At 42.6% G+C, this 12,667-nt stretch overlaps 2 protein-coding genes across 2 annotated transcripts; both read left to right on the top strand.

The window, feature by feature from the left end:
- The first annotated feature begins 1,335 nt into the window (after positions 1-1,335).
- On the top strand, positions 1,336-9,286 carry LOC115624999 (acetylcholine receptor subunit beta-like 1). The gene is made up of 7 exons (XM_030519874.1): positions 1,336-1,438; positions 1,498-1,663; positions 4,774-4,910; positions 5,735-5,889; positions 6,067-6,511; positions 6,581-7,180; positions 8,617-9,286. The coding sequence occupies exons 2-7, from the start codon at positions 1,597-1,599 to the stop codon at positions 8,779-8,781; spliced, it is 1,569 nt and encodes a 522-aa protein (XP_030375734.1). The 5' UTR covers positions 1,336-1,438; positions 1,498-1,596; the 3' UTR covers positions 8,782-9,286.
- A 1,189-nt stretch (positions 9,287-10,475) lies between these two features.
- LOC115624768 (vegetative cell wall protein gp1) lies at positions 10,476-12,163 on the top strand. The gene is made up of 2 exons (XM_030519601.1): positions 10,476-10,677; positions 10,853-12,163. Exons 1-2 carry the CDS (start codon positions 10,675-10,677, stop codon positions 11,969-11,971), a joined length of 1,122 nt encoding a protein of 373 aa, XP_030375461.1. The 5' UTR covers positions 10,476-10,674; the 3' UTR covers positions 11,972-12,163.
- The last annotated feature ends 504 nt before the right edge of the window (positions 12,164-12,667 follow it).

A 12,667-nucleotide genomic window follows, 5' to 3' on the forward strand; every position in this document is an offset into this window, starting at 1 on the left:
TGCTCTTCATTGGCAAGGTTTCACATTGAATATCTTTAAAAAAATGTTTTAAGATTACAAATAAACCAAAACCCTGTAAGATTCTCAAAGAATCACAACTCTTCTTCTCCATTTAAATGTATAAATACAAAAAAAAAACTCTTTAAACTAGAGTTGAGCGGGCCCTCTTAAGAACCCTGCACCTACACCTAAAAAAAAACCAACATTACAAAATAATAAATAAAATAAAACAACCCTGTACCCGAATGGTAAAAAAAATGCATACACTTTTTACCCTTATATGGCATTAAATGATTTGTCTTTCAATACAAACTTATGGAAGGAAAATGATATTATATGTACTATAAATAAAACACTTATCCTAAACCCAAATCGCTCAACAACTTACAAACTTTTCAAATGTTAGACCAGAAAACCAACATTAAAAGTAAGGTATTGTTTGTGTTCTTGAGCTTAAAGCACTCCCAAGAAATATACGAATCGCACCCGAAAATCCGTGTTGCGGTGTGCATGGTTTTTATTCGATTTGGTTTTTAGTTCATTGCTTTTTTTACACCATCAATCAGTAGCTAAATAGATTTGCAGCCTTCTGCTAATTGTAGCCCAATGTGCACTGTCATTCTAAAATGCCATTACAGGCGCCTTGCTGTTGACAGGTCAAAACAAATTAATTACTACATGGAAATACATGTGTACTTGTATTTAATAGATGCGCGATAAGTATTTAGTTCCTACTGGAAAAAAAAAACAACAATGAAATTCATGGCCAACAGGAAAAGGCGGCGCCAACGGCTCATAGGTGTTGGTGATTACGCACCGCAAACAAATGATAAAGGCTATGAACGCCCAATGGGCCTTCAAGTTCAAGCTCACTCTAATTGAAGCGAGTGTAGTATATGTATATATGTATGGTATGTATGTATGTATGTATGAATGCCAGTAAAACTCATAACTAAAATTAAATTAAGACTGAACTTCAACTTGTGTGCATTGACGAAATAGGAGTATGAGTAGGGGGCGGTTGCATTACTTTTAGCCCAGACTGTGGCCACGTGTAGTGTGGAAAATATAAACAAATCAGCCAACAGCTGTGCTTTCGTAATAGCAAACAAGTGAGATGGGGATGAGGAAACCCACCCCAAGTGTCTCTGCTTTTGTTTACAAACTTCTGGCAAAGAGCAAGAGAGTAAGCAACCCTCGCTGCTCTCTTCACTCAGTTATCCACCACGGGGAGCGCCAGAGAGAGCGCCTGCGTTGTGATGCTGTGCGCCTCAGAACTCAATGTCATTGATTTTATCCAGAATCCAGAAGTCGAGTTCTTAATCCGCACCCAAACTGCCAAAGGAAAAGTTGTAGAGTTAAGGGCAGCAGCAAGTAAAAGTGCATGGAAAAGTCTGAAAAGCAGCTGAAAAAATTGAAAAAATTCAGTGGAATTAAGGTGAAGTGTTGATTCTGTAGTCTTGGACCTGGATACCATTGAATTTTCCACAACCGTAGGGCGGGGCGTCTGACGAAGCGCCCCTTACTAATTGATTATCAACTATGCCTGGCCGCAGCAATAAGTAGAAGGTCACCAGCAGCAAAGGATATCGCGAAATGAAGTTCCAGGACCCGACATTGTGGCTGTCCAGCATCCTTGTGGGCCTGCTATTGACTGTCTCAGGTGCGTAAATTGGGGGCCCGCGTGGCAGGCGAAGCTGCAACTCTCTGTGTGGGGTCATTATGTAATATGCATATACCTATATAAATACTATACACATACATTTACGTGTATGTGAAATGAAAATGATGTGCTAATAATTTCTAAATCCCAACCGAAAACTGCTGAATGCGAAAGCAACGCTAAAACGCTTCAAATCGAATTTTACAGCAATGATTTGATTTTTTTCTTACGTTTTATGAAAGGCGCAAGCAGCGCCGCCTTGGCAGCTTCTCCAAGTGTGCAACCAAACCACCCAATAATACCCCACCAACCAACAACCAACAACCAACCAACCAACCAACCAACAACAACAACGACAGCAGGCGTTGGGCGCACAACATCAACCACACACTCGACTCTCGACTGCGACTGCACGAGGCTTGGGGAGTGAGTTGGCCAAGGCGTCGCTGCTGCAGCGCTGTCAAAAAGCAAAACCAACAACTAACCAACGACTGCGCTAATCAAAGTCAAAACTATATAAATACTTAAATATATACATATATAGATACATACTCGTACATATATCTACATATATATATCTTAAAATATATATACTCGCATTTAATAATAACCTTAGTAGCATTAGCCTATTCATGCCTAGAAGCCAACAAAGCCGAGCTCATGCTCACCTCCAAAGAGTTTCGCTCTCGGGTCAAGGCGAAAATCTTACAAAAAAAAAGTAGTTTCCATTTAAGTAATTAGCACCCACTAAAGCGCTATATACGTATACTCTCTTGCCTAACTACTTTGCCATTCTGCCTACCTACTCGTAATTAGCATAGTTTTTGCTACTATAATAAAACACTCGAAGCAGCTTAAACTGCCATACTTACTACTAATATTACTACCTATGCTACTACTACTACTACTAATACTGAATAACTACTACTTACTGATACTACTACTACTACTATATTTGCATACCTATCTGTCACCACCCACCACAACCATTGCCAATACTTTTTGCTATCTGCCAACCAATAACAAATTACCAATTACCATTTACCGTTTACCACTTTGCTTTTGTAATTAAGAATTTTCCTATTTAAATCTACTTCTACTCGTACTACTACTACAACTACTACTATTAGTGAATTAATGCAAAGCGTAGCGAAAACCTCCTTGTGCGTCGCGTAGGGTACACACACCAAGACGAGGAACAAATAAAATAATTAAGAACGAACCAAAAATGTTGCAAAAGATTTCTGTATCAACTGCCGAATCTTAATTCATACTCCTTCTCTTCCGGAGCAGTCCAGTAGAGGAAAAGTAAAGTAGTCACGAAACCTTAGGAAATCAAAACACATGTACATACTACTTACAAAAACCAAAAAGGGGCGTACTTTAGGCGCAAGTGTAGGTGTAGAGCACTTTGGTAATGGAATAAAAAAAAACGTACATACATATATCAAGAACCATACACACAAGCTCTCACACAACATACTATATAGCGTAACTGCACTTTGAAACCCCCAAACCCAGATCCCACTCTAAAGTCGAATCAGCAGCAAATTTTGCTCTATATAAGTATCACACATACTATACACATACATACTTGTACATCCTCCCCACACACACATTTCTAGACGAGCATAACCCGGTCATTGTATGTAGCTCCCCAAAACAAGCATGGGACCATTGCCATGCCCTACAGTTGCTCTATTCGGCATCAGCATCAGCATAAACATCCCGTTGACTTGCTCTCTCCCTCTCTCTCTCTGACTCTCCCTCGCTCTTTTTCGCTGTCAGCCTTTTGCTCTCCCAAATCGCAACTGTAGGCTGCGCTCTCCGCGCTGTCAAGTGATGTGCTGTCGGATAAACTTGTAACGTCACAGCTGTCAAAAAATCATCCCACATTGCTGTCATTGTCCTCTGAATTGAACCCTTCGTGCAATTTGGCATAGGATCTGACTACACTTTGATTAGTTAGTTAGAAATACTATGCTTCTGAAGGGCACTACCTTGAGTTCATTTGTATCTGGCACTCACACAAGAGTTTATTTGTGCACTCATACTGGGAACAATTGTTTGGCTGCTTCTCTGTTATCGAGAGTTTTGAGAAACTTCTATCAGCAAACTTAATTATTCGGTTACCTGGAATATCAATGTTTTAATGTAAAGTATTCTAAATACAAGTATATGGTTAGGCATGCAAATAATATGCACACCAATTTTTCGAATTTCACAAGAATGTCAGGAATACAATGATCGAAACCAATCAATTTTGAACTTGCTGATTCACCTTTATGCCTACTTGTAGAATAACACTAATTTGAGTGTAAATTATTTGAATGCGTGATCATAGCGTAAGACTCTTTGCTTAACGTACTCGTATAAGTCTTCTACTTTGGTAAGCCATTACTGGAACTGGAATGCACACCCACACCCACACACACACACACACACCCACACAATTACTAAAAAAAACTTTAGCTCTGTGTATATATGTATTAGGGTCTAGGACTGTAAAGTCAAGGGCGCCTTTGCACTAAAGCGGCAACTGTGCTCGCCAGTCCCACCCTTTCGTATCCATCCTCTAGACTAGGACTCTGGCGGGCACAGTCTTTTTAATGCAAATGCGCTCGACGCGGCGTCTTCTCCACGTAATCAACCACACGGCAAATCACACACATACACGTACACACACATTCACAAACTCAGACACAAAACCATGTGCCATGTGTCGTCATTTTAATTTTTCCAAGTTTTATCAACAAAATTACTTGCAATTCAAGAGCAATCGGTATAAGATCTCAATCTATCGCATTCTGCCTCCCTATCTCTCTCACTCTCACTCTCACTCTCTCTCTCTCTCTGTCTCACTGTCTTTCCCTCGCTGTCTATATAAACTATTTAACTATCTCTCTCTAACTGTCTAAGCTATTGTCATCATAAAAACAAAAATTACAATAACAAGAAATACAACAAATTTGCTCATCCGTTCCATTCTTTGTTTCTATATCGTTTCCAATTCCGTTTACGTTCCCGTCTACCACTCTTTTGGAACTACTGTTTTGTTTACTCGTATTTTGCTTTTGATTTGGCCTTTCGTGTATTTTTGTTGTATTTAGTCAGTGCATCCGAAGATGAAGAGCGCCTGGTGCGTGACCTCTTTCGAGGCTACAATAAACTCATACGACCCGTACAGAATATGACACAAAAAGTTGGAGTAAGATTTGGTTTGGCGTTCGTACAGCTAATCAATGTCGTAAGTGTTCAAAACAAAATTTGTCAAACAAAACACACTCGCCTTAAGATCCAAAACATATAACAAAACAAAAATACTAATAACAATTAATAAGCATCACAAAGTTTAGTAGCGTGTAACTGTAATTTCGAGTTCCATTTCGAGTTCGAGTTGTGTTCCAAACGATTCTTAAGTTCATTGCTGCCACTTGCCACTTGCCACATGCCACATGCCACTTGCCAAGCACCACTCGACGCATCGACGCAGGCCACCAGTCGGCGAGGTCAACGGAAGCCCACCAGTCCACTTCTCCACCCGCCCACTCACACCAGTGGGCGTGGCTGTGGCTGTGGCTGAATGCGCTGCCATTGACTTCGCCGTTACTGGGCGTTTGTGTCGCGTCGCCAGCCATTTTGAGTTTCGATTATGCTTTGTAAATAATTACACGTTGTCTTGACTTGTCGTCTTTGTATGTTTGTAGTGAAACTTAATGCTATGATTTAAGCGTGCTAGAAATACTAACTAACAACCAATTACTTACTACTACTACTACATATCTATGTGATGCAAATGCAACTAATGACTTACCTCCCTTCCTACCACCCACTCTCAATGATGCGTACGTAAATTTGTTCGAACGCCCCGAAAACAACAAAATCGACCAATCAATCAATCAATCAATCAAACAATCAAACAATCAAAATCACTATCGAAATCGAAAAACTCATATCGATCTATTTATAACCGTAACGTACCGTACGAACCATAACCGTACCGATAAAACCGTTTCGTTATCAACCACTCAACCACTCAACCAATCAAACTACTGAACAATTGAAACCAAGAATGAGAAAAATCAAATTATGAAATCAAACGTTTGGTTACGTTTGGTTTGGTACGACTATCAGCTGCAATGGGATGAGGCTGATTACGGCGGCATCGGCGTGCTCCGTCTGCCGCCCGATAAGGTTTGGAAACCGGACATTGTGCTCTTCAATAAGTGAGTAAACGGCTTTGATAACTCCAACTCCCTACTCTATCTCTCTCTCTCTCTCTGCTAAGTACACTACACCAATGTAGGCGTAAATATACTTAGCAATAATCGTACTAGCTAATTACACACTGCCTTACACACTATTAGCCTTACTAATCCTGTTTCTCTGCTCTCCGGTCTCAGTGCCGACGGCAACTACGAGGTGCGCTATAAGTCCAACGTGCTGATTTATCCCACCGGCGAGGTTCTGTGGGTTCCACCGGCCATTTACCAGAGCTCCTGCACCATAGATGTCACCTACTTCCCCTTCGATCAACAAACCTGCATCATGAAGTTCGGCTCATGGACGTTCAACGGCGATCAGGTCTCATTAGCCCTATACAACAATAAGAACTTTGTGGATCTGTCTGACTACTGGAAATCGGGTACGTGGGACATCATCGAGGTGCCCGCCTACCTCAATGTATATGAAGGCGACAGCAACCATCCCACAGAGACGGACATCACTTTCTATATCATTATACGTCGTAAGACACTCTTCTATACGGTCAACTTGATACTGCCAACGGTGCTGATCTCATTCCTTTGCGTGCTCGTCTTCTACCTGCCAGCCGAGGCCGGCGAGAAGGTAAAACAGGAGCTACACTCTATTTTCATTTTTATTTTTGTCACTTATTAACCCACTCTTTAACGCAAGGTCACGTTGGGCATTAGTATTTTGCTGTCACTGGTTGTGTTCCTGTTGCTTGTGTCGAAAATATTGCCGCCCACATCGCTCGTGCTGCCGCTGATCGCCAAGTATCTGCTGTTCACCTTCATCATGAACACGGTCTCCATTCTGGTGACGGTCATCATTATCAATTGGAACTTCCGTGGGCCGCGCACACATCGCATGCCCATGTGGATACGTTCTGTGTTTCTTCACTATCTGCCCGCATTTCTGTTCATGAAGCGCCCACGAAAAACCCGCCTACGCTGGATGATGGAAATGCCTGGCATGAGCATGCCTGCACATCCGCATCCCTCATATGGCTCGCCCGCCGAGTTGCCCAAGCATATCAGCGCGATCGGAGGCAAGCAGTCCAAGATGGAGGTCATGGAGCTATCGGATCTTCACCATCCCAATTGCAAAATTAATCGTAAGGTGAACAGCGGCGCCGAGCTGGGTCTGGGCGATGGCTGTCGACGTGAGAGTGAATCCTCCGATTCGATTCTGCTCTCGCCGGAGGCCAGTAAGGCCACCGAAGCCGTGGAGTTCATAGCCGAGCATCTGCGAAATGAGGATCTCTACATTCAGGTAAGTTACTGGAAAGTCCGTGAAGTGTACTCGGAATATATAAACTTAGCTTTCACAAGGCACTTGGAAGATTTGGTATTTACTTGATAACATTTCTATAACCTGTACCCGTAGGGTATAAATTGTATATTGGGCTTGAAAGCATCTCCGACCTCGTAAAGTACACCTAATTCTGTTTTACACTCTATATTGGTTCCAGAAACCATTCCATTGATCATATGTAAAAATAGTTGATTGGTTCCTCATCTCTAAAGTAATATATATGAAATGTTTAATTTCCAAACCGTATTATATCAAAATCGTGCAAAGAAAGACTGTGTAAAATCATAATTAGATGTATATATATTCTTAGTCAGCATCTTCCGTTGTCCCGCTACAGAATTTCGTCAATACCGCTCTGTACCTTTAGTTTAAATTTCATACAAATCGGTTAGTTCAAAAAAAAAAAGTAATTAAACAATTTCACTGCAGTACTTTTCCCACCAGCTGCAGACGGGGGATCGTTCTTCTACTTCTTCTTTTTTCTTCTGCTATCGCATAAGTATTAATAATATTAATATTGCAAAATCGCCAGACAGATTTCGGTCATATACAGACTATTCCAAATATCGCGTCTATAAGAGATTTCTGATCAGATATGAGTTCAACAAATTTAACATTTTAAAAAACGTTGTTGACGACAAATCGCCCCATTGTGGTTGTAATTAACTTACCTATAACTTTGGTCTTCCATTCTTCCTACTGGAAGAATTGATTTTTTTCAGCATGTATCTCTGATTTTAATAAAGCCACTTAGATTATCTAAAAAATGTGCAGTAACTTGGTTATTATTCGGCTTGTTAGGCATTCGCCAATTCATCATTTTCGGTTGTTCTGAAATATGTCTCGTCAGTAGACCGAGACACTACTGCCTATTGTGATGCCTTCTATTACCACCGCAGTCCTATGATAGCACCAACAAAATGTGGGGTGCAGATATGGCCAAGTAACGCATCTAAAAAACTGAAATAAACAAATCTGTTTTAACTAAGTAGATCATTTTTCATAACTCCATCTCGTATTCGGACCTCGATGGACGAATTAAATTAATAATATTATTTTCCAATTTATCTACTTTATCTCTCTGCTGAGCTCAACTCGTATTTATTTATTCTTTTATTATCTTAAATTGACGATTAATTTATGAGAGCAAACTATATTTGCATTTGTTGTGTCAATCAATGCACGAATCAGTTAATAGTTTTCCAAGCAGCACACACATTCTCATAGTATTATATTTATGTATAATCGATATGCAGATTTTGCTCATCTTATAAACCTTAAGGAACTAGTTCAGTACTCTCAATTCATTTGATGTTCTTGCAACAATAATAAACAAACACAAAAAATGTGGTACATAAATAAAATATTACTAACTGTACAATTTTTGCTGACAGACGCGCGAGGATTGGAAATATGTGGCTATGGTCATCGATCGCTTGCAGCTCTATATTTTCTTCATAGTAACCACGGCGGGAACCGTTGGCATCCTGATGGATGCGCCACATATCTTCGAGTACGTGGATCAGGATCGTATCATTGAGATCTATCGCGGAAAGTAGACGATGCGCCAGTGTCGAAGACTGGGCGGCGAAGTAAAAGGTTAAACATTGCAAACGCAACAATAAACGAAAATGAAAAGCAGAGAAAGCAAAAAACAAATATTAACAATTTAAATGGATTTTTAGATTTTAATATTCAAAAATAAATAAACAAAAACAATAATAAATTGAAGGCAAAATTGCGTAGTAGAAACACGAACTAAATTAAGCGTCTGGTTAATGAACTGGCCAATGCCCGGAAATTGCGGGTTAGGTTCTGATGTGTCACAGCAACTTAAAACAGCATAGAATATTAATTCACACACGCAAATCAAACACATACACAATAAAGCAAACAGATTAAAGAAATTAATAAATTAACAAATTAGTAAATAACGAAAAGTCACCAAGCAACAACATGAACTAGCGGAATTGTGTGTAATTTTTAATTTTGAATAAATTATGTAATAAAAACGCAAGAATGTTTAGCTTAAGCGCAGCAATAAAAAACAAACATTAGCAACGATTTTTCAACTTGTTATGTTAGACATTTAAGTAATTAAATATTAATGCCTAAGAGAACTCTCAACAAATTGCAAGAGCAGACCATTTTTAAGTGCTTCCCACAAAACAACAAAAGACAACAGCAGAACACAAACTTGTAGACAGACACATCCAGCTAAAACAAACTGAAGCGAAGAAAAAACAACATCCACATCCAATAAAAATGCAAAGTTAATTAATTAAAAAACAAAAACACTCATAATCAATACACAAATGCAGTTCTCTTTGAACATTGCGCATACGCCGCGTACAACGCTCATTTAATTAGTGTATTTATTAATCGATAGTGACAGTAGCAGCAGCAGCAATATCACCAGTTGGCGTTAGAAAGATGGTGTGACATGCCAACTACCGTATAAATAATATAACAACTACATCGCAGCCCATTTGGTCATTGTCAAGTCGTTATATAAGCAGCCTCTAACACGATTTTGAATTCCCATCCGCCTGGCACACGTCTTCCCAGATCGAAAAGAAGGGACGGCCCGTCACATTATTCATGTCGGCGATATTGCGTCTATAGCTATGATTAGAAATGTCTAAAAATATGCAAATAATACAGCGCGAATTTCGCACATCAATCAAAAATTGTGGACAAAAAGAACGGCAGCCATCCTCAACTATTTATTTGCTTGCCTTTATTAAATTTACAGGCACATAACAAAACAAAAAACAAATGATTGATAAGTATTTGCTTATGACTATAAACAGATGAACACCTTGATTAGCTATGTATGAGTTCCTGGTTCTGCTCCTCACATAGTCGTTATGAGTTGTTAGTCACTGACTCAGGCTCAGGTAAAAAGCCCTAAGCACAACAAGAATTAGTGGCCGTTGGTATTGACTTACAGCGGCAACAAGCATTGCAGCATCACGACGATGTACACGATATACTATATTCAACTATATTCAACCTGTACGATGATGATGATGATGACGACGACGAAGCTGATGCTGATGCTGATGCTGAACGCCGACTGAAAGAAACCAGTTGGCTGGTGGGCAAAAAGCTGTCTCAAAACTTTGGCGTCTATTGAGTGAGTTTCGGCGCTACGAGCTTAGGGGCTGCGACTACGACAGCCACAGGCATAGCCACCGCATATAAATTCGCCAAGGGAGAACATTTGGGCATCATTCGATTTTCTGATTTTGCAAAGAAGACTTCGCCGGCTGCCTCAACAGCGCTCGTCTCACTCAGTCCCTGCTAGTCGTGAAAATATTCGTGTGCACATAACGTCTGTGCAAACCGGTAACCAATCGTTGTGTGTGTGTGTATGTGTGCGGAAAATTCGGAAAAACTATCAAACTGAACCGCTCATTTGGATTAAGCGCGCTGCTTTAAAAAAGAACATGGTGAGTCGCAAGTACACGTATAATGCAGTTGATTAAGTGCATAGCGATTTGTTTGCCCAATGCTGGCACAACGAACCGGGAACCGCAGTCAGTTGCGGCCAAAGGTCCGCGAATACTATAATCACAGCATTTATTGACACTACAAGTAGTACTGTTATTGTCGCTTTATTCGCAGCGCTTTCTACTGCCCCTAGTAGCGCTGCTCGCTGCAGCAGCCGTCCATGCGGATGTCTCGCATCTGGACACGGACCTGCGGGAGGATGGCTACCACTATAAGCAGCCGTCGGTGCCTTTTCCATCGGCGCCCTCGGGCAACGGCATTGACGACTCGGGCCTGATTCCTGGACCAGCACCCACGGCTCCAGTGCCTTCGTATGGCCCCCCACAAACACAACCACCGGCGCCACGACCTCAGCCTGTGCCCGCAGCTCCAGGACCTTCCTACGGGCCACCACAAACGCAACCACCAGCGCCCCGCCCACAGCCTGTGCCATCAGAGCCAGCGCCGTCGTACGGCCCACCACAGACGCAACCACCTCCACCACGACCGCAACCAGTGCCCACAGCACCTGCACCTTCCTATGGTCCACCGCAAACTCAACCACCACCACCACCACCACCACGTCCTCAACCTCCTGCACCACAGCCAGGTCCGGAATACTTGCCACCAGACCAACCCAAGCCACGTCCAGTGCCTCCACGTCCACAGCCCCCAGCACCAACACCCACACAACCACGTCCCCAGCCCACACCTGGATATGTTCCGCCACAACAACCACAACCACAACCACCAGCACCTGCACCTTCTGCTCCCATTCCTTCATATGGACCACCTCAAACACAGCCACCACGTCCTCAGCCGCCACGCCCTCAACCCCCACGTCCACAGCCACCGGCACCGCAACCAGGAGCGGAATACTTACCACCAGCAGGTGAAAACGAAGTAACGCCACCAAAGCCGCAACCGACCGTGCCTCAGCCAGGATATGGCCCACCTTCTGGTCCTCCAGCACCGCCCACCTATCAGCCACGTCCTCCTGCACCACCAGCACCCCCAGCACCTAAGCCGGAATATGGTCCACCAGCTAGTCCTCCTGCACCACCCACCTATCAGCCACGCCCACCTGCACCGCCGGCTCCTCCAGCACCTCCCTCGTATCAGCCCCGCCCTCCTGCACCACCTGCACCGCCCTCACCCAGTTATCCTGAGCCACAGCCGACTATTCCTGATGCTGGTTCACTGGGTCCTGACGGATACAATTACAATAAGCCCGCTAGGCCGTTCACCTTTTAGTAGCCGCCGTTCAACGGTTCTACACCATATTAAGTATTCTTAGTCTAGAGAGAACGACCACTACCACTGAACCAATGCAATTTTGGAAATATTTTCCTTTCCCCCACTCTTAGCCACATTGTTTGTATTGAGAACCACTTTTGTAAATCGTTTCGAATAAAAATCAACGCCAAACCAATTATCCACACTAAAGCAGTTTCGTTCGGTGGCAACATCGGTCAATGTCCAACCCATCCGACCTTCTATTGCTTCAATTCTGACAGCTGTCGACGAGCCAAGATTCATGGCGACGGTCGCTAGCAGATTTGCTTTGGCCAAATATCAGCGGTTCAAGTGCAGCCACCGCCAGGCGCCACCTGTCACAACGTCCCAGAGGCTAGTGTTGTCGGTGCGCCGCCGCGGCTTTAAGCTCTTCGCTCGCTAGGTCAAATCAATCAACTGGGGGCGCACTAACAATCATTATGCGGTCATAAATCTAAGCTCAGTCGCAGTCGCCGGTACCGTCAGCGTTACAGACGGGGTTGCAGTTGCGGCCGAGCAGGCGGAAATTCTGAGCGCGTAGACCGAAGACTGCGACACTGCTTGCTTTATGGTTTCAACTCTATAAACCCATAATGACTATATATACATACATATAAACCCATAACAGCACTTGAGACAGCAATTTCAATTGCAACGGCAACCAGCATTCGCCAT

Source organism: Scaptodrosophila lebanonensis, unplaced genomic scaffold (assembly GCF_003285725.1).
Source record: "Scaptodrosophila lebanonensis strain 11010-0011.00,11010-0021.00 unplaced genomic scaffold, SlebRS2 tig00000061-arrow-pilon, whole genome shotgun sequence".
In the NCBI taxonomy this organism is placed as follows: Eukaryota; Metazoa; Arthropoda; class Insecta; order Diptera; family Drosophilidae; genus Scaptodrosophila; species Scaptodrosophila lebanonensis.

Coding starts and splice junctions, on each gene's coding strand:
- LOC115624999 (XM_030519874.1), top strand. CDS start 1,597: ATGAAGTTCCAGGACCCGACATTGTGGCTGTCCAGCATCCTTGTGGGC. Junction 1,664..4,773: donor CCTGCTATTGACTGTCTCAG/GTGCGTAAATTG, acceptor TGTTGTATTTAG/TCAGTGCATCCGAAGATGAA. Junction 7,181..8,616: donor ATGAGGATCTCTACATTCAG/GTAAGTTACTGG, acceptor TTTTGCTGACAG/ACGCGCGAGGATTGGAAATA.